General features: G+C 45.4%; 1 protein-coding gene across 9 annotated transcripts in view; it reads right to left on the bottom strand.

The window, feature by feature from the left end:
* SLC6A13 (solute carrier family 6 member 13) overlaps window positions 1-21,435 on the bottom strand; it is a 37,938-nt gene extending 16,503 nt beyond the window's left edge. Inside the window, exons 1-8 of one of the 9 annotated variants that reach the window (XM_053225687.1) lie at window positions 18,072-18,093; window positions 15,946-16,106; window positions 15,539-15,657; window positions 9,021-9,155; window positions 6,269-6,422; window positions 2,129-2,213; window positions 1,325-1,457; window positions 288-422 (exon numbers count right to left, since the gene is read on the bottom strand). In XM_053225687.1, the coding sequence (XP_053081662.1) occupies window positions 288-422; window positions 1,325-1,457; window positions 2,129-2,213; window positions 6,269-6,422; window positions 9,021-9,155; window positions 15,539-15,657; window positions 15,946-16,021 (837 nt within the window). In that variant the 5' untranslated portion in view covers window positions 16,022-16,106; window positions 18,072-18,093. Of the gene's footprint in view, window positions 1-287; window positions 423-1,324; window positions 1,458-2,128; window positions 2,214-6,268; window positions 6,423-9,020; window positions 9,156-15,538; window positions 15,658-15,945; window positions 16,107-16,381; window positions 16,595-16,614; window positions 17,262-18,071; window positions 18,279-21,328 lie in introns of those variants that run through there. The other 8 variants (XM_053225685.1, XM_053225684.1, XM_053225686.1 and 5 more) reach the window with 8 other exon arrangements.
* Window positions 21,436-21,966: the final 531 nt, after the last annotated feature.

Here is a 21,966-nt window from a genome sequence, read left to right as displayed (position 1 = left end):
GCTCAGTGTGAAAGATCACCAAGAGAAAAAAAGTGCAAAAAGGGGACGGGATAGACGGTGGGGAAAGGGCCGCCACCTGTGAGTAAAAGGCCCCGAGGGACACATCTCAGGCAGCCCTGAGAGGTGTGAGCCAAGCAGGGACCACAAACAGCTGCTGACACATGTCTGGAGCCCCCCTACGCCACCATGGATGCCTTGGGGTTTGGGCTGGGAGCAGGGATTCCGGACCACAGTGCACGGAAACAGCCTCCAGGGCCACCTGATGGCCCTTGTCTGTGGCTTCTTACCTGGGGATCCCACAGACGCGTGAGGTTTGGGTACAGGTAAAACTGAATTCCTTGGGCTGCCCCAGGCAGCGTCACCCCTCGAATTAACAGGACCACCAGCATGAGGTAAGGGAATGTGGCTGTGAAGTACACCACCTGGCCAGAGGGCAGATGAAACACAAGGAACCTGTGAGTTTGGAAGGAAGGACCTGGTGATCCAGCAGCAGAGTCAGGAGGCCGGAGCTCCCCCACACTCACAGAAGAGGTCAAGAGAGTTTCTCTCCTCCCCCACCCAACCCCTGCAGCTGTTCAGCTCCATCTGCCCTCTGCCATAAACCGCAACCTCCCTTATCCCTTTCTCCCTCCCACTTAAAGTACCCACCCTCCTCCTGACACATACCCAGTAAATACTTGTCGAGTGACTGAATGAACTCAGGCATTCTCCCACCAAGTGTGCTTAGAATTACGGCAAGGGTTGTCAGGTATGAAAACTCTGTAACACATGATCCTTGTCCTCACAGAGCTTACGAGCTTAGCACACCCGGGCAGCCAGATTACGAAGGAAGCCTTGTTGGAGGCCTCCAGGGCAAGAGTCCAGAAGAACTCAGAAAGCCCTCTCATACCTTGTACACCCAAGGCAAAGAGTGCCCCCCAACCCAGGTTCTCAGGGTGGTTGAGAATCGTTTTAAGATTAACAGTCTCGGGCAGATTCTTTCTCCCAAGAACTGTTGGGTGAAACAAGAGCCACGAACTGTGTCCAGTTTGCAGTGTGCCCCCACACGTGGTGTATTGCAAGATCACATTCCACAGATCTGGAAGTGTCCTTCCTGCCTTCCTCTCCCCCTCCTTTCCACTCCATTTCCCCATGTACCAGAGTCCACAGGATTGAATCAAGGAGAGACACAGAATCAAGGAAGGGAGCCACACAAAATTTTGGCGAGATCATTCCCTCCCATCCCTGACCAGGTTACAGCTTAGGAGAACTCCTGGGTGACCAGGCCCCCAGGGAGGACAGGGAGTCCTGGGATGAGAGGGGCCAGGAGCTCTCCAGCACGGACCTTGCCCGTGGACTTGACCCCCTTCCAGATGCAGAAGTAGCAGATGACCCAGGCGAGCAGGAGGCATAAGGCCAGCTCCCAACGCAGGGCCCCCAGGTGTTGGATGCCATCGGAGATCTTCAGGACCCGCCTCCTGGGGAGAGAAGGTTGAGCCGGGCTCCACTTTTGCTGCCAGCCTCAGTTTTGTAGCCCGTGTGTCTCAGGCAGTGGAGCCATGCCTCCAGGCTCTTGTCCAAAGGCTTGTCAGCTCTTTTCACTCAGATCCATGAGGCTCTCCTTTGCCCAGAGATGGGGGTAGATATAAAGGGAGGCAAATATAAACTGTTCCCAGGTAAGTTTGCTCTGGGAGGCTGAGTACCAATTTAACCTAGAGAGGGAGGTGCAAACACACATCTTCTCAACCAGGGTTTCAGGATGTTTTGATATTAGGAATCATGTCCTAGGTCATTATCAACATTAGGGAGGGGGGCTAAGAGGCAATATGCATGCAGCAGAAGGGAGGAGGGGTTAGGAGTGTGCACACACATGCATGTGTGCTAACATGCACATGGGCACGTGGGAGAGGAGAGGCAGGCACAGCCTGAGGAGAGTTGCAAAATTCTCATCTCTGAAACAAATTCTGCATTAACCACAAATACAAGCACACCAGAAAAAAGGCCACTTAGGTGACCACTTAGGCCACCAAAGAAGGACGTGGAAATTCTTTTCTTGCGGTCCCCTGAGGGTCAGCCCTGCATGAGCCCATCCCTGTGCCCTTCTTTTGAACACAACCCACACTGGGATGGGGAGAGGGGCCTCACTTACTCCCAGAACTCGATGACAGGAGACGTGGCATTCTCAGAGGTCACATTCAGGGAGCCATTGGTCCTCTGGAACTCTACACAGGAGTCTACCCGTGGGTCCCAGGGAAGGAAGCAAGAAAAAGATCATTGAATATTTGGCATGACTAGAGAGAGTCATGGGGAAGGTAAGGTCTTTGGAATGAACCAGGCTGAAGTTGTCCAAACAAAACATCCTCGAACACAAGATGAACTCAATAAGCTTACTTCACCTTCCCCCACAGGACTGTACGTGTGGGCTTCTAAATGTTTGGGTACATATTCTTACTAAAGCATGATCAGATGGCATCAGGAAAGATATTCCACATGACATCTTCTTCAAAGTATACAAATATTTCTAGGTCACTGTCTTGTGTAAAGTCACAACCTTTGAGGGATCATAAAAGTGCTTTCTAGGGAAAAGATGGAGCAGAGTGGCCAAGAGCACAGACACAAGTTAGAAAGTTCTGGCTTGAATCCTGACCCTCTGGTTATTTGCCGTGTGGCTCTCTAACTTCGCTTCCCTCAATTCTAGAATGCATGTAGTGATATCCAGTTGTGGGATTGACAGGGGACTAAATGAAAATATGAGTGCAAAGTGCCCAGTAAGTAGTGGTTCTTAACTATCTGCATCTGACATTGGAGTTTCACAATGGGGCTCACATTCTTTTATACGTTGTGTTAGTATAATAATCCTAGAGATATTAAGATAGTGTTTCCCCATCATACACATGAAGAAAGTGAATCTTCTTAGAAATGGCCGGTTCCAGCTCATAAATGACGAAGCAAGGGCTAGAATCCAGCTCAGCAAATTATATGTTTTACTATCAAAATCTTACCTAGAATCTGACCTTTTTCATTACCACTACCAGCACCCTATGAAAACCCTGCAGATTTTCATCCTTCCCTGGCTCCTAGACTGGCCTTCAGTTTCTACTCCTGCCTCCTTAGCCAAATCTCCACACAGCAGCCAGAATGATTTTGTTAAAATTTAAGTGGCTTTATGTCATGTCTCACTTTAAAGCTCTCCAATGAGCTTCTCATCCCATACAGAGAAAAAAGCTATAACCCCTATAATTGCCTCCAAGGCCCTTTTCAATCTACCTCCATCACTTCTGTCCTCCTTTCCCAGTTCTCCCCCAGTCAAATGCTCCAGCTACACCGACCCCCTTGCTGTTCCCTGGATGCTATAGGCACAGGGCCACCTCAGGGCCTTTGCACTGGTTGGTCCTTCTACCTAGTGTTTGCCCCTGAAATCTGAGTGGCTGATTCCCCCACCTCCTTCAGAGCATTAGTCCTATGTCCTCTCAGTATGACCTTCCCTGATGACTCTATTTAAAATGACAACTCCCACCCCTAAAACTCCCAATCCTTCCTCCCTGTTTTACTTTTCTCCCTAGCACTTCTTTGAACATAATACATATTAATCATTTATTTTGTTTATGGTATGTGTCTTGCCACTAGAACAAAAATTCCATGAGGGCAGGGAGCTTTGTTTTTGTGCATTTTCGTAACCCCACTGCTTAGAACAGAGCCTGGCACATAGTAGGAGCTCTATTAAATATCTGTTGAATGAATGTAAATCAAGCATTCTTTTCACTAAACCCTTTCTCTCTCCTTGAAGCTTCTGCACACCCAGAAAAGTATTGTTTCATCTTGACAGGACAAGATGTCCTGTATATGAAAGATGCTAGGCTCTGAGTAAAACCAGACTCACTAGGAGAAATGTCAAAAATGCCAAGCAAAAGGCTCAGGAATTGAATTTTCCTCAGAATTGTCTCAGAGATCCTCCAGTCAACCCAAAGGTATATAGGCCTGAAAGTGCCCTGAAGCAAAAGCCCTAGGCCACCAAAAATTTGCAACATTTTTACAAAAGGAACTCCCCTGAAATCTGGATCAAATCACTGTCTGACAAGCTGGTTGTCAAGGGTGATTTCAGCATCATTAGAATATATGAATGAATGAATGAATGAATGAATGAGGGTTGAAGGAAAGAAGGGAGGAGGGAAGAAAGAAAGAAAGAAAGAAAGAAAGAAAGAAAGAAAGAAAGAAAGAAAGAATATATGATAAAGAAGATATTAGAATAAAAAAGGTTTTTAAAATTGGACTCATCCGGCCACCTGGGTGGCTCATTTGGTTAAGGGTCCAGCTCTTGATTTCAGCTCAGGTCATGATCTTGCCATTTGTGAGTTTGAGCCCCACATCAGGCTCTGCACTGACAATTTGGAGCCTGCTTGGGATTCTCTCCTTCTCTATCTGCCCCTACCTCACTCTCTCTCTCTCTCTCTCTCTCTCTCTCTCTCTCTCTCAAAATAAGTAAATAAACTTTAAAAAATAAAATAAAATTGGAGTGATCTGACGAATATTTTTTCAAGTGCTTATGAGGTAGGCAGCACTGTGCTAGTCACAAAGGATACAGAGATAAAGATACCTTTTCTGTCCTCAAGATCTTGCTGACCTGTGGGAAAACCAGACCAACAGCCCAAAAGTAAGGCAAGTGCCACAGTAGAGTCAGGGCTCAGTGCAGGTAATACTACATGTATTTAAGAACACGGGGTGCCTGCGTGGCTCAGTCGGTTGGGTAGCCAACTCTTGATTTCCACTCAGGTCATGATCTCATGGTTCATGAGTTCGAGCCTGGTGTCTGGGTCTGCACTCACAGCATAGAGCCTGCTTGGATTCACTCAAGCCCCTCCTTGCTCTGCCCCTTCCTCGCTTGCTGTCTCTCTCTCTCAAAAATAAATTAACTTTAAAGGCCAAGAAGAAAGGAAACCTATTGAATCTTGGGGCATCAGGGGAGGAAGCTCCAAGATTTGACTCTTCACTTGCAAAATGGTGGAATGAAGGTGGCAGAGATCAGCAAAAGAATGCCTAGGAAGGGATCAAAAGTTTGAGGACAAGAGGGGCCTTGCTAAACATTGCAAAATGTGCCTCCCTGGCAAGAAAAAGACTCAGACTCCAGTTCAGAACTGACTACCCTACCTGAATAACAACAAAAAATTAATCATGGCACATATAGGGCCTTGGTGACGGATCAGCACTGAGAGTTGTAGTGCTGAGGGTCCAAGCAGGACAGCTCTCCATCTGTGCTGTCCAATAGGGTATTTTCCAGCTACATGTGGATGTTCGCGTTTAAGCTCATTAAAATTAAATACAAGTTTTAAAATTTGGTTCCTCACACACACTAGGCACATTTCAAGTCCTCAGTAACCGCACGTAGCTAGCAGCCACCACGCTGGATAGTACAGAGAACACTGTCATTATCACCGATAAGTTCTCTTGGACGGCACTAGGGATTTTTAATTGTTGTTACTTTCAGTCAAATAGACTCAGCAGTTCTATGGCCATAGGTGGTTCTTGTTGTCTTACGAGAGAGTCACATGCAATCTTATAAGCACAGGAGAAATTAATTGTTACTACAAATTGTAATGAAGACATACAAAACAGTTTATTCTCTGGTTAAGTCCAGATGACCTGTGAGTTAGAAAGACCTAGGATAGTATCAGAAAGAAGCCATGAGAAAGAAAACTAATGGACAAACAATACATATATACACCTAAGTAATCACACTTCAAATTGAAATAAGTAAATGCCTAAACTACATAGAAAGGAATCAATTCTATTTGCATAACACATGCTTTCATAATACATGAGTTGAATGCATTATTTTTAAAAAAATTTTTTTAACATTTATTTATTTTTTAGAGACAGGGAGAGACAGAGCATGAGCAGGGGAGGGGCAGAAAGAGAGGGAGACACAGAATCCAAAGCAGGCTCCAGGCTCCAAGGCATCAGCACAGAGCCTGACGCAGGGCTCGAACTCACGAACCGCAAGATCATGACCTGAGCCGAAGTCGGACGCTTAACCAACTGAGCCACCCAGGTGCCCCCATTATCATTTTTTTAATTTGAGTATAGTTGACACACAATTTTTTTTTAAGTCTGTGACATTTTTCCTGTGATGCTGGTGAATTCTCACTCTGACTTCTGATCCAAGATTTCCATGACCTACTTGGCAGACTTCTAGTGTGTGCCAAGTTACGGTTGGGGATACTCAGGACATAAGGATAATCTCGGTCTTGGCTAATGTGGTGTTTAGAAATGGACTCTCTAGAGATGACCTTACCTGTGTTCCACTCATGGTGGCAGCTTCCCCAGGGAAGGTCGATGGTGAAGCTGCTAAAGAGGTAGAAGAGGGCCCAGGCCAGGACAATGATGTAGTAGATGTTGAGGAGGATGACAATCATCTGGGAGGCATAGCCGATGCCTGGAGGGGAAAACTGCAGAATTGGGCCAAGGACAGTGGACAGATTTCTCATAAGCCACCCCTCCCAGTTTCGGAGGGGGTTTGTACTCCACTGTCAGAGCCCTTAAACATTGCTGGGTCCAGGCTCATTGACTCTCTCCTCAATCTCCCCAGCAGGTGAGGAGAGACTTTTCTTTCTGCCTTCCATTGCTGTGCCCTGGATTCCCGTGAATTTTCTTCTTTACCGGTTCTGAAAATTCCCTGATTTTCAATAGTTAATGTTCCCTGGAATTAGGCTGATATATTTCTGAAATATAAAAACACATGTTAAGAGCAGAAACAGGGGCATCTGGCTGAGCTCAGCTCATAGACCATGAGACTCTTGATCTCAGGGTCATGAGTTCAAGCCCCACATTGAGTGTAGAGCCTACTTGGGAAAAAAAAAGAGCAGGAATAGACAATTCACATAAGAAGAAATACAAATAGATCTTTCCTAATAATTGCAGGTATGCAAAAGGAAACAATGATGAGGTACCTTTCTGTATAGCCAGATGTAATGAAATTTGTTACAAATGATGTAACTCAGTGATTTCCAAATTTGTCCAAATATTAGAAATACCTGAGAATATTTTTAAAATTTCAAAGTCTAGACCAGACTCCAGACCAATTAAATCACGATCTCTGGGGATGGGATACAGGCCTCAGGATATTTTGAAGATCCCCAGGTGATTCCAACTTGCAGACAAGTTTGGGAACCACAAATACCTTGGAGTCATTAAAGATAAGGGGGAAAGATACTTACTCATATCTAATGACATGGCAAGTCAATATAACATTTCCATAGAACAATTTAATAAGCTAGACCAAGGGACATCAACTTGATTGTCCATTTGATCCAGCAATCCTCATCCTGGAAATTTATCCCAAAGAAATAATTCCCCAAAAAGAGGCAGAAAGCTATCTCAACAAATACACATGATAGCCGAATATAAAAATGTTATAAGTAATTGAAAATAATTAAAAAGCCCCAAACAGAGAACTGTTAATTATGATATACCCACTCAACTGAAGTTTATGCAATCATTAAATTATTATTGTGTTGGGGCATCTGGGTGGCTCAGTTGATTGAATGTCTGATTCTTGGTTTCAGCACAAGTCATGATTCCAGGGTTGTGATATCAAGCCCTGCATCAGGCTTCATGCTGAGCGTGGAGCCTGCTTGTCATTCTCTCTCTCTCTCTCTCTCTCTCTCTCTCTCTCCCTCTCTCTCTCTCTCTCAACCTCTCCCTGTCTCCCTCACTCATGTGTTTTCTCTCCCTAAAATAATAAAATAAAATAAATAAAATAAAATAAAATAAAATAATTGTTGGGTAGAGGATGGAAAAACTGAAAAGTGGAAACATAAACCGTGTATGTTCCAGATTAACAGATATGTTGGCTCTATTCAGAGAGACAGAAAGAATGAAATAAACCCCCCAAACTGGAAACAACACAAATGTTCTTCAGTGGGTGATGGTTAAATGAACTGTGGTACATCCATACCATGGAATACTATTCAGCATTAAAAAAGAATAAACGAACTCTTTATACAAGAACTGGGATGGATCTCAAGGGCATCATGCTGAGTAAAAAAGCTAATCTCAAAAGACTATAGACTGCACAATTCTATTTATATAACATTCCCAAAATGACAAAATTATAGATATAGAGAACAAATTAGTGGTTGCCAGGGGTTAAGGATGGGGCAGGAAGGGGTAGGTGTAACTACATAGGAGTAGCATGACAGAGATCTTTGTGATAATGGAAGAGTATGTATATTGATTGTAGTGATGGTCACACAAATCTACGTATGTGATAAGATAACACAGAATTATACACACGCACGCACACACACACACACACACACACATAAATGAGTGCTTGGAAAATTGGGGAAATCTGAATAAGGTCTGTGGATAGTACCAACGTTAACTTCCAGGTCCTGATATTTTTTAATAGTTAAGTAACATCTTAACATCTTGGGGAAAGTTGGGTGAAGGGTACATATGACCTCCCCATACTATTTTTGCAACTTTCTGTGACTATATATTATTTCAAAATAGACACTTAAAGAAAATCCTATAGAAAGAGAAATATTGAAATTAAACACCCTCAAGTCTAAATAGCAATTGTGTCAAGACAGTAGAATTATTAATGATATTTTTTGCCATTTAAAATTCTCTTTATTTGTTTTGTAATTAATTAAATATGCTTTGAAAAATACAAAATCATTGTTATGCATGTGTAAACTATATAGCTAAGATAGCTTTGCACTCTACTTATTTAATCTAAAGCCTTTTTTCCCTTCTTCACCCCCATCTTCTCCATTCTCTCAGAGACCAGGGGATTAGCTCAGCCCTAAATCCACAAGTGGGGTGTTTAACATAAAGACACAAAGTCTTTAAGTCTGTGACATTTTGCTTGCCATTCTGATGAATTCTCACTCTGATCTTTGACCCAAGATTTCCATGACCTACTTGGCAGATTTCTAATATACCCCAAGTTAGTAGCACGGCTACTAAATCTAGTCATTCCAAATAAGGTTTATAACCATGTATGCAGATATCCTGGAATCAGGCACAGGGCTACTCACCCTCAAAGATGGGGCAAATCTTCCTCCAGGCTGTGATGCCTCCCTGGCTAGTGTACTGGCCCAGTGCTGTCTCCAGGAGGAAGACAGGAATGCCACAGGTAAAGAGGAAGATGAGGTAGGGGATGAAGAAGGCACCTGTGGGGTGGGAAACAGGCTTTCCATTACCTGGCACCACCCTCCTCATAGTCCACATTCATCTCCTCCCATCACCACCCCACGTTGCCAGTCAGAATCCCCAGGGGTGCAGGACATGCAAAATGCAGGGGACATCTGTTCAGATATCTGGAACCATAGCAGAAATCAAGAGTCACCAAGTTACCTAACGAGCCCTTTTTATCACTGAAAGTTTCAATCTATACCTACCAAGGCTTGGTCCCCATCGAACATCAATTATTACTTTAATTACACAAAACTTGTGGCCACAGCAAGGCACTCATTGAATAATGGACATCCAGGAGCATTAAGACAGCCCACAGACTATAATTTTTTCCAAGGAAATGACTGCTTTTAATGGTAGAGAGAGACTTTTAGCAGACTGAAATCAGATTTCCCTTTAGTAATCCTTTCTCCTTCTGTTTTTCATAATTATTGGCTGAGACAAGTGTACTGATTCTGGAAATGCTGGCATTTTCTCCACTGTGGACCTCTATCTGTTGGCAAGGTAGATAGGGCAGTTCACAGAGTACCAGGGAAGAGAGAACTGCACACAGAAGGAGATCCAAATATCTGTGGAGAGTCCCCTTCTAGCTTTCAACTGAGTGCCACTCAGCATCTACATAGGAGGAGATGACCCGAACTAAGGGAAAGAACCATTCAGAAAGATTGAGAGTAATGGTGCTCACACAGGGCTGGGAAGAGTGCTGGCTCCCACTAGCCAGACTGGATAGTCCCAGAATTCTCAAGGCATTGGGAAGAGAAGGTATTTCCTCAGAAGTGGGGAATGATTAGCCCTAGATTGAGCACAGCTCTGGTTCTCCCTAACAAATCTTAGAAGCAAAACCCAAAAGTATCAAATAACTTCACTGGTCCCGAGCAAAGCTCAAGAATTTTTATAGAAATATAAAAATCCCAATAAAAATACTGTTCAGAAATGAAAGTGAAGTAATGCTTCTTAAGACAAGCAAAACTTGAAAGAATCCATCACCAAAAGATCTGTACTACAAGCGATGTTAGAGAAAAACCTTCAGCCAGAGGGAAATGATGCCAGAGAGATATATGAATCTACACAAAGGAACGAAGAATGTTAGAAATGTTACATACACAAGTAAACATATAAGAATTTTTTTCTTATCACCCAAATCTCTTTGAAAAGTTAACTGACTGGTTACACAATGTAAGGTGGAGTTTATAACAGATGAAAAAGTAAAACGTGTAACAACAAGAGCACAAAAGTCAGGAGGAGAGAGATGGAAATGTATTATTGTAGGGTTCTTATATGTAAAGTGGTATAATATTACCTGAGGGTGAATTGTGATAAATTGAAGATGTATGCTACAGGGGCACCCGGGTGGCCCAGTTGGTTGACTTGAGCTCAGGTCATGATCTTTCAGTTCATGAATTCAAGTCCTGCATCAGGTTCTGTGCTGTCACCGCAGAGCCTGATTCAGATTCTCTCTCTCTCTCTCTCTCTCTCTCTGCCCCTCCCCAACTCCCATTCTCTCTCCCTCAAAAATAAACATTAAAAAAAAAACCCAATGTATGCTACAAAACCTAAAACAATCATTCAACTAACATAACAAAGGCTTATGGCTAATAAGTCACCAAAGGAAGAAAGCCAACAATGGAATAATAAAAAATATTCAATTAATTCAAAAGAAAGCAGAAGGATAGGAAAAGGGGAACAAAGAACTGATAAGACAAGTAGGAAACAAAAAGCAAGATAATTTTATTTAAATTTAACTGTATGAATAATTGCTTTAAATGTAAATAGTCTAAATGTCCCAAATAAATGTCAGAGATTGTCAGATTGGCTTCAAAAAAAAAACAAGGTTCAGCTACATGTTGCTTAAAAGAAATGCACTTTAAATATCAACACATGAAAAGGAAATCCTGCCTTTTGAGATTACATGAATAGACCTCGAAGACATTACATTTTCAGAGAGAGAATAACAAATACTGATTGTTCTCATATATGGAATCTAAAAAAGCCAAATTTGGAGTGCCTGGCTGGCTCAGTCAGAAGAGCATGTGACTCTTGATCTTGGAGTTGTGAGTTCGACCCCCACGTTGGGTGTAGAGTTTACTAAAACAACAAACAAACTTAAAATAAAATTTAAAAAGCCAAATCTGTGGAATTAAAGGGTAGAATGGTGGTTGCCAAAGACCTGGGGATGGAGGAAATGAAACGGTTCAAAATGAAAGTTAATGGGGAATAGAGCTCTCCAGTCCTTCACCTTTCAAATCTCTGGCCTGTAGTCTACACATCCATAAGTCAGGCACCGAGGAAGGCACCTGATTACCAGAAGGGCAAAGAAATAAAGATCATAAACACCTCAGCCTAATAAGTCCATAAGTCAACCCAAGACTTGTTGAGTAGGAAAGGAAAATAAGGGAAGACAGAACTTAGTAGCTGATATGGACAGTTACTGCTCAGAGTTGAAAGCATAGCAGAAAAAAAGGAGAGAGAAGAGGGAGAGACAGAAAGACCGAGAGAAAGAGAATTTTTGCCCAGCTCAAGCCCCACCTCCCTATCTTTATGCTGCCTGCTCTTTCCCAATAAACCAAGCCAATGTTTAACTGCAGTAGGTTCCATGGTCAGCTCTATGCCTCTCCTCCTCTGCCTCTTTGAGCACGTGGGCAGCTGGCCACAAGGGGCAAGGTTCACACTCAATAAGCAGAGCCACTAGTCCTACAAAGGGAAGGGGTAGGAGAGAGATGGGACCCAGAGGGAGCCAGGTGCAGACTGGGGAGTCCTTTGGGGGCACTCTGCCTCTTTCCTCACAGCCCCAGTCACCACCATTAAAAGATGGAGCTAGTCCTAGAGGTGGAGGATGGAGTTCAGTTACCTGCTCCCTATTCCTGTGGGTTAGTCTCCTTCTCCAAATTCTAAAAGGTCCTGGCCTGTTCCCCCATGAGATGGAGAGGCCACATGCCCAACCTAGAGGGGAATCATTCTGTAGGCCACCCTTCACAAAAGCAGCACACTCTGTGGTGTCATCTGTAACGTTCCAGCTAATATTTTAAAACATAAACAGATGAGATTCCACATGAGCAACACAGCAGTGAGCATACATGAACAGTTATGTGCTGCAGTCACCACTAATCTGACCACTCCTGGGGGGTGAGTAATTAACTGAAAATGGTAACAAATCATCACACACTACTAAAATAGCTATTACTGTTACATGGAGGAAAAAAGTGTTCTTCTCTTCTCTCTGTTCTTACATACTGACAAGCAACAGCAAGGTGACCAGTTCTCCCTAAGGCCAGGTACCATTTAGTCCTCTTTGCCTTCATCTCCCTATGGTCTAGAGCTGCCCTTCCCCCACAGCCTGCTCCTCTAAGATCCCCATTCCTAGAGATCCAGTTGCGGGACATTCTGCTGTAGCCTCACATGCAGTCTCCAGGCATCCCAGGTGTTGAGAAACTCAGTCTGCTGGCAGCCAGGTCTAGGGAGCTGGAGAGATCCTAGCGGAAGGCCCATGTTCTGAAGCCACCAGGATCTGGGTGTCTGGGGACTGAAGATCAGAAGCAGAGAGGGCTTGGGGGGAGGCGGGGTACAAGGAAGAAGGAAGCACCTGTCCTCGCACAAGGTAACTGATCTCCAGCTGCTGTTCTATGACTAGCAAAAACCAACGATTCTTAGCACAAGTGACCTCTGCCCCTGGTTTTCAGCAACCTGCACTTAGAAATTAAGTGTGTGGGGTGAGGGTGCCTGGGTGGCTCAGTAGGTTAAGTGTCTGACTCTTGATCTCAGCTCAGGTCTTGATCTCAGGGTTGTGAGTTCAGCCCCGTGTTGGGTTCCACAGCCGGTGTGGAGCTACTTTAAAAAAATGAAATTAAGTATAGGGACGCCTGGCTGGCTCAGTCAGAGGAGCATGAGACCCTTGATCTTGGCGTTGTGAGTTTGAGCCTCATGTTGAATGTAGAGATTACTTAAAAATAAAATCTTTAAAAAGAAAAGGAATTAAGCATAAAATGTTTGGCAGATGGTCTTTTTGTCTGGGCTGAGATTGGCAGGCAAGTAACTTAAATTCCCTTGTGGTAGAGTTGAATTCTCTTGCCAAAACCCTCTCCTACCACCTTTCCCCAACATCATGCCTTTTGAGTTATCCAGAGACTTTTCATCTGCATGGCTAGAACTTTAAGGGATAGGCCCTGGTGGAAGGTCATGTTTGCTTTTCCCTCCAGGGAACTGAGGGTGGAGAGCTTGAGAAATAGTTCTTGGGCCACTTCTCCAGTCAGGAGACCCATCCCCACCACCGCCAGACATACGGGCACACTGTCACTACTACGCGGCACTCATATTGGCTTATCCCTCCCCAGGAGGGAGAACACAGACAGCAGAAATGTACTTTGCCCACTCCCAAGTTTTGCCCAAATCACCCATATTTCCTATTTCTAATCATTTTCTTTCCCCATTATCTTGAACCCACTGCAAGCGGCCTTTGCCCCGCCATACCACTGGGACTGCTCCTACAAGGTCACCAAAGGCCTCCATGCCACCAAAGCCAACACTTCATTCTCACTCCATATCTTTCTTAACCTATCTGCGGCATTTGATGCTTGCCTCCCAAAACACTTCATCATCCTGGTATCATCTTTCTTCACTGGTTTCTCCTTCTCTGTCTCCTGATGGTCCCTCCCCTTCCCCCCAGTCCTTGCTCTCTTTTATCACCATCAAAATTCTAATCACTCTCAAATTTATATCTCCCATCCACATCTCTCTCACAGACTCCAGACTCATATGTTTTACTGCTTAGTCGACATCTCCACTTGATATTTGACAGATATCTCCACTCAGTGTTCCCCAAAGTCAACTCCTTATTTTCTTCTTAAAACCTGCTCCTCTTATGGCCTTCCACATCACAGTAAATGGCAACTCCTTCCTTCGCAGTGCTCAGTCTGCAATCCTTGGACCGCTAAGCCCAGGCAGCAGCAGTGGAAGTGACAAGAGGTGTCAGATTCTGCATACATCATGTGGGGTCTCCAGTCCCAGGCACTCTGGGTTCCTCAAGTCTGTTGGCAGCCAGAGTCCAGGGAGCTGGAGAGGTTCCAGCTGAAGACTCATGCTCTGAAGCCCCCAGAATCTGGGTAATTAGGTAGATCTAACAGTCTGGGAGCAGGAGGGAAGGACTCAAGGATGACTCCGAAATATTTAGCCTCGTAACTGGTCTGCTTCTGCCCCGACTCGTGTACAATCAGTTCTCAACGGCAGCCAAAGAGATTATTTTAAAATGTAAGATCATGCCGCTCCTGCTCAAAACCCTGCCCTGTCTCCCCATGTCACTAGAGCAAAAGCCAAAGTCTTACAATAGCTGACCAGGACCTACATGATCTGCCACCCTCGTCCTATTTACTTCTCTGACCTCAGCTTCTATTTACTCCTCTCCTTGCAACTCCTCAAATAAGCCAGTCAGCCTCTTGCTTTACTACTATTAAATCTTTTGTGTCCTCTGCTTGGAGCACTTTTACCCTCGATATCCACATGACCAGCCCTCTCACTCCTGGCAAACCTTGCTCAAATGTTCTCGATGTGCCCCCTCCACACACACACACTCCTGATCCTCTTTTCCCAGCTCTACTTGGTCATTTTCCACAACACCCATTAACTTCCGATATGCTATATATAATTTTCTTATTTACTACATTTATTGTTTATTGTCTGGCTCCCTCTTCAAGAATGTAAGCCCCACGAGGACAGGGAATTGTTCTGTTCTGTTTGTAGATGTAGCCCAACAGCTTAGAATAATTCTAGGCAGATAGTTTGTACCCTGTAACTGCTGTTGAATGACTCAGGCAGGGTCGGGGCTTGGTGGGCTGTGTGCTGGGGCAACTGGCTGAGACTGGAGACTCCAAAAATATATCTGGGGGTGGATTGGCCACAGGTCCCGGACAGCAGGGATTGTGCTCAGCTACGAGATGATTGAGGCAGGCATCTCGCTCATCCATCTCTCTGAAAAGCCTACCAGTTTCTTCTGATTTTAGATGGGCTTCTTTAAATCACTGTCTCAGCTTCTCTGGTTTTCAACTCTAGTGTTTAACTAGTTTACCTTCTTTTCTATCATCTTCTTGCTTCAGCCCTTTCTCTGCTCTGGAACTCACTTCAAATTGGATCTACCAAATGTTAAAGCTAGAAGGAACCCAAGAAGACATCATTTGTATTTCTTAAGTTTGGAACTAAAATTATATTTTAGGGACTTTTTTAATCTCTGACCTCACCACTAGACAAATATTGATAATAATAAAGGGCCAAGCTTATCTTCCCCTCCTGCCCCAAGCACAAAAGTGGCTGTTTAAAGCTAGGAAGTTGAAGAAAGGGCCCAGAAGCCCAGAAGCAGGCTGATAGGGTCCATTACCTGAGCATGATACACCCCAGAGGACCCCAGCATCCTTCTCCAGAACTTGGTCAGAACATTCCTCTCATCCCCTGAGAGTCCAGGTCCCAGTTGGAGGACCATGGGTTTAAATAAAATCACTAAAGCAGGAGGAAAAGGGTCAAATCAATGTAAGTGGTTTCCATTCTCCTCACCTTCCTTCCCCATACTGGTAGCAAAGGGTCAGAAAGAGGCATCAGTTTGTTCCTTGACAGACAAAGGGGTGAGAAGAGGAAGTGTGGGGACCCATTCTCTGTGGGAACTTTGTTTTGCTGGGAGATGAAGGGGGCTGAGTGGTGACAGAAAGGTTAAGCTGCTGGGAACCCCAAAACCCAGGCATATCTAGGTCCCTCTCACGAGCACACATCTCCTCGGTTAGTCCCCCTTACCTTGGCAAAGGAGGCTTTCCATTAATTCCCCCGGTGGCCCTGGGTGACTCATGCCCTTCAGAGCAAACCTGGGCATCAGTCTCTAGCTCCAAAGCCCCTCAGAACACTTCCCTCCAGCTGCTGTCGTCCATCAAGGAAAAGAGGAGTCCTAAGACCCTGCACTTGATCAAGGGAAGAGATTGTGGGTGGCAGTGTTAGGGATTAAACCGAGAGTTTGACTGGATCCGGAACCCCTGAAAATGTCTCCACTCTCAATCGGAATCAGCATGCCGGAAGGCAGGCTCTCTCCAGGGAGGAAGCAGCCACAGCCATCATACCCACCCTCTTCCCTCACAAGCCCATAGCAAGAAACACGGGCACCCGATTCTTTTCTCCTCTTGGGCCTGCATTTCCCCTGGAGACAATGTCACACACTCCCAGGCCTACACAGACTCACCACAGAGTCCCAAGGCAGAGCTCAGATCCCAACACTGCCAGACAAGCTCCCTCAACAGGGTGAGCCCACACCCCCCACTGCTCCTATTACGGTTCCCTTCGCTTCACCTTTCTCAGCCCAGCGGTTTTGCGCCAGACCTGGATATCACTCCCTCCCACCTCTTCGTGCCACTCCTGCTAATTCCCAGGCCAACCTTTACCCAATTCCAGAGAGGCTTGGGGAAAGCCGCTCACCTCCTAATCTTCCTGCCATGTGAGGAGCTAAGCTGGTTACTAGGCTCCAGATATAGAGTCCCAGTGGCCAGCTTTAGCCCCCAGATTCCTCCTCCTCCCTGGACCAGCCTCGTCCCTCCACCCAGTTCTCTGAAGGGAAGCGTGTGGAGTGTCCAGGACTAGGTTCAAAGTGGGAAGACCTCCTTCCTTCCCTCACAGGGCACACGGAACAAAGTCCTGTGATTTCAGGCTGCTGGCCAGAAATCCCTGGGGAGAAAGGACGCATCAGCCCATACCCACCCCTCTGGAAACATACAAATTAACTTCCAACTCCATGGCCAATCCTCCAATTGCCACAATCCTGAGAATAGGCTCCATGGGCTCAGAGGACCTCTGTACCCTCCTCTCCGGCCCTCCCACCTCCACTGTCCGAAACCACCGGGAGACTGAGCTCAATGCATTTGGAGGCTCTGACTCCCCTGCACAAGGCTGGGTGTCACATTAGGGTACCCTCCAATCCTCATGGCCCCAGAATAACCACTGCCCTCAGCATTTCCCCGCGTTACCTACCTCTGCACTTCCCCCTCCCGCAGCCCAGGCTGCAACCTCACTTCCAAACCAGATCTGGGAGCCCCAACACCTATAAGCTTTACCCATCAACAAGGAGATGTTCGTAACCTACTGCTCAGCCAGAACACTTCAGTACCTGAGAAATCCCTCCAGGGCGTCCCACAGAGGTCTGGGATTCCCTGAAAGTGAGTTACTGGTTGGAAAATTACCACCACTGCTGTGGGGTAGCAAAGTTATTCTAGGAGGCTGGAAGGGATAGGAGGAATGAGAAGCCAAAAAAGCCCTAGGAAAGAGTTAGAGTTAATACTGCATACACACAAACTTTCAGTGGGAAGTTTTGAAGGCAGAGCCACTAGTATCAAAGGTTATGACACTGGTAGGGGTTGGGTAATGACTGGCTTAGAGAATGTCACAATGCCAGCAGAGAAAGGGAAAACACAAAGACTAAGGAGTCTCAAGACCACAGGACAGTTCAGTATCAACATCATCTTCAACACAGCTGCCATTTATTAAGCACTTTACACACATTACCTCTCATCCTTACAGCAACTTAAAGGCAGGTACTACTCTCTGAATTTACAGGAACAGCAGCTGAGGCTCTGAGGGCCTCAATAACTTGCCCAAGACTACACAGAGAGTAAGTAGCAGAGCCAGAATCCAAATTCTGATACATCTGGTTCCAAACCTATGTTCATATGTCTATGATGCCATAGCATTCTAGAAAGACCCCTGGGAGAGTTACATAATCTCTCTAGGTCTCAGTCTCCTGCAGTGTCCTTACTGACTTGTAAGGGGCTGTCCAACTCCAGCATTCTATGCACCCATGGGAGTCCCCAGAGGGGCAATAATTACAGGAGATGGAGACATCCTCCTTCCAGGGACGGGTGGGGTGGCGCAGTAGCTCTCACCTCCCCCATTTTTGTAGCAGAGATAAGGAAACCTCCAGACGTTGCCTAGGCCAATGATCTCCCCGGCTACTGACAGCACAAACTCCATCTTGTTGTTCCAGTGCCCCCGTTCCAGGGTACCATCTTCCTTCGTCTTTTCCATGACAGGGTATACTGGTTTTGTCTCCCCATTGCTGGCTGTGCTCGAGATCCTGCTATCCATCCCACCTGAAAAACAAGCAGAGTGTTCTATTACCGCTGGGAACCTTGGGAGGAAAGCCTTCCCCTTCCTTCACCAGCAAACTCCCGAGGGAATAAGTGCACCAGGAGAAAGTAAATTCCTACCCCCTTGCCTATAGACCCACGTCCTCCTTGGCATCTCATATTGGTAAAGCCTGGGTAACACCTGCTAAGAATGTATATTCCTTTACTGTTCAGGAAGAAAGCATTGAGGCTGCAGTATAGATATTCTTTCCACTAGGGAGGGCCTCTTGGGTTGGGGCTTGTGGACATGGAAGAGTTCACATGGCCCCTGGGCTAAGTTCTCCACGCCATCCTACAACCAGCTTTGTCTGTGTTAGCACGTGCTCCAGTGTCTGTATTCTGTATGGGGACAGAGGAAAAGATCCTCAAACCCACCAATCTCCCATGCAGGAATTTACTCTAGGGAAATAATTGTGACTGTGGATAAAGATTTGGCACTGAGGATGTTCATTGTTTACAGCAGCAGAAAATTAGAAAACACACACAGGTTAAGAAATTATGGCCCATACATACAACGGACTAATATATAATCATGAAAAATTGTGTTGCAGGAGAAAGTGTAATGAAATGAAAGTGTTCACGATATGTGGAGTGAAAAATTATAAAATAGCACATATGATATGATCATGCTTGGAAAACATTTTATAAAGTGTATGCATCAAAAGACTAGGATAGGGGCGCCTGAATGGCTCAGTCGGTTAAGCGTCCGACTTTGGCTCGGGTCATGATCTCGCGGTCCGTGAGTTCGAGCCCCGCATCGGGCTCTGTGCTGACAACTCGGAGCCTGGAGCCTGTTTCGGATTCTGTCTCTCCCTCTCTCTCTCTGACCCTCCCCCGTTCATGCTCTGTCTCTCTCTGTCTCAAAAATAAATAAACGTTAAAAAAAAAAAAAAAAGACTAGGATATCCACCAAAATGTTTCTCGCTCAGTGGTTGGATTATAGGAATATCTTCCTTATTTCTATTTTCTATGTTTTCATCAAAGAACATGATTTATTTTGTAACATTAAAATAAAAGCAAGTTTTTAAAAACTCCTTCCAGGGGCTCCTGGCAGCTCAGTCAGTTAAGTGTCCAACTCTTAATTTCAGCTCAGGTCATGATCGCACAGTTTGTGAGTTTGAGCCCTGAGTCAGGCTCTTTACTGTCAGCAAGGAGCCTGCTTGGGATTCTCTCTCTCTCTGTCTCTGCCCCCGCCTCAAGCTTACTCTTGGTCTCTTTCAAAAAAAAAAAAAAAAAGAAAGAAAGAAAAGAAATCCTTCCAAAGGAATGGGAGAAGCTGAGTTAAGATGGACTGACCTTCCCAGCTATCTTTCTACCTCTCTCTGAAGTCAACATAAGAGAAAGATGAACTATGGGCTCTTTTTCTTTGTTGGTGATGAAACATGTGGGAATCTATTTCAGTAGAGAAGACAACATGAAATGAATAAAGGGCCACAGTTCCAAATGTTCCCCTGCCCTATTCTAGACTCTTACTGAGATTGAAGATAAGATCTGCTATGGCTCACACGTAAAGAGTAACTACTACAAAGCACTTTACATATACTTATTTCACTTAATCCACACAACCACCCTGAAACATAAGCAGTATTAGTTCTGCTTTGTAAATAAAGAAGGTGCAGCTCAGAGAGGTTAAATGACATATCTGTGGTCATATAGCGAGTAAATTGCACAAGTGGGACTTGAACCCACTCTGTCCCTGCTCTTTCAATTAAATCTCTCGATTTAATTGGCTGCCCAGGTTTGTCAGCATGTCTTTTTTTTTTTTTTAATTATTTTAGAGAGACAGAGAAAACATGAGCAGGGAAGAGGGGCAGAGGGAGTGAGAGAGAGAGAGAGAATGAGAATCGCAAGCAGGCTCCACGATCAGTGCAAAGCCTTACATGGGGCTTGATCCCATGACCCTGGGATCATGACCTGAGGTGAAATCAAGTCAGATGCTCAACTAGCTGAGCCACCCAGGCGTCTCTCAGCATGTCTAAAGAAGCATCTTCTAATGACTCTCCCTGATTTTTCACAGTGGCCCCTTTTCCGGAGAAGTAAGCAGATGGACATTTTTGTACCCCTCAAGAAAAATTCATGTTAACAGAACTTTCTCATTGGGAGCCCCATCTGGCCAGACTCTCCTATGGTTCAGTTTCTCCAGTGGGGGCTACCTTCAGGATTCAAAAAGTTAGAGAGAAAGTCAAGGAACAGTAGGGATCTTTGCTTATTTGATAAATTAGGGAATAGGCTCCAAAGAGTGTGCACTGAGAAGGAGAAATCCAAGCAGCTCGTCCCAAGAAGCAAGCTTCCTCAGTCCTTTTGAGAAGGTTGTCTAACGTCTTGTGCCGGTTCTCAGCCTTCCTTTACCATCCGATGGGTGTCTTCCGATGATGGCACGCCATCTCCCTCCACTCCTTCATCTTCTCAGACCCTAGAAGAAACAGTAGCCCTATCCTGGGTCCCTTGCCTCATTAGGGTACTGTTTCTCAGAGGTTGTGTGGTGCAACAAAAAGGTCATGAGTTGTAGAATCAGACAAGCCGGGTACAAATCTTAGGTCTGTGCTGTACCACTCGCTGCCCAACTTCAGAGAAGTTAATTAATTACTCTGAGCCTTCGTTCACTCATCTGTAAAAGTGGGGAGGATTAGATGAGGTTATGCATATAAAGTAAAGGACTTAGCAGAATAACAGGCACTCAAATTTGTAGTTTCTTCCAATCTTGTCAAAGAGTTGCTCATTGTCTCATTTCACAGAGAAAAAAGCTTTCCTTTCTGCTCAATCTAGGGCTCTCTTTCTCTAAATCGCATTGTCCCTTAAGTCAACAGCCACTAAAGTTTCAGAAAGCCAAGAATATAGCATCTAGGCTTTGCATGTACACACATGAATGTCAGAAACATATATTCTAGGAGGATCAAAAAATCCTTTGGTTGTAAGTCCTATGATCCCATCCTATAGTCTGAGACCCAGAAACAGAAAAATGAGAGAGGGAGGGAGGGAGAGAGAGAGAGAGAGAGAGAGAACATATTACGAACCTTAGTGCAGCTGCTGCCAGAGGTCCAGTCAGGGGGAGAAGAATTATCTAAGGGGGAAGGGGAAGGTGCTGGCTATTTAAAGTATGGTTCCAACTCCTCTGCGGCACTTGCACTTGTAATTCTAAACTTGGCCCTGCCCACATTCCTCCTCCTGCCTCCCCACCCCACTTTCCCTCCCCCTGAGCAGCAGACTTACACACCGGAGTCATTTCACAGCCTGGGGAGTGCGAGTACACCCTGGCAGGTCAGGCCAGTTGCTTGTGAGGCTGGGCAGCTAGTCTTCTCCCCCAGAGCTCATGTGCTCTTGCCCGCCCCCCCCCCAACCGGCAACCTCAAGGTCACCCTAGAGGGATCCCACCTTCCACCCTTTCTCCAGCCCCAGTGCTCCTGTACTCCTATACACACATCAGGAATAGGTGTCCCTTGGGTTGGGTGCTGTGCAGATTAAATGTACATTTCTCAGGGCGCCTGGGTGGCTCAGTTGGTTAAGCATCCGTTTTCGGCTCAGGTCATGATCTCATGGTTCGTGAGTTCAAGCCCCACATCGGGCTCTGTGCTGACAGCACAGAGCCTGGAGCCTGCTTGGAATTCTGTCTCCCTCTCTCTGTGTCCCTTCCCCGTTGGAACTCTGTTTCTCT

Source organism: Acinonyx jubatus, chromosome B4 (genome assembly GCF_027475565.1).
Source record: "Acinonyx jubatus isolate Ajub_Pintada_27869175 chromosome B4, VMU_Ajub_asm_v1.0, whole genome shotgun sequence".
Lineage (NCBI taxonomy): Eukaryota > Metazoa > Chordata > Mammalia > Carnivora > Felidae > Acinonyx > Acinonyx jubatus.
Note: the sequence above shows the minus strand (reverse complement) of the source record. Positions and strands in the feature narration are given on the sequence as shown.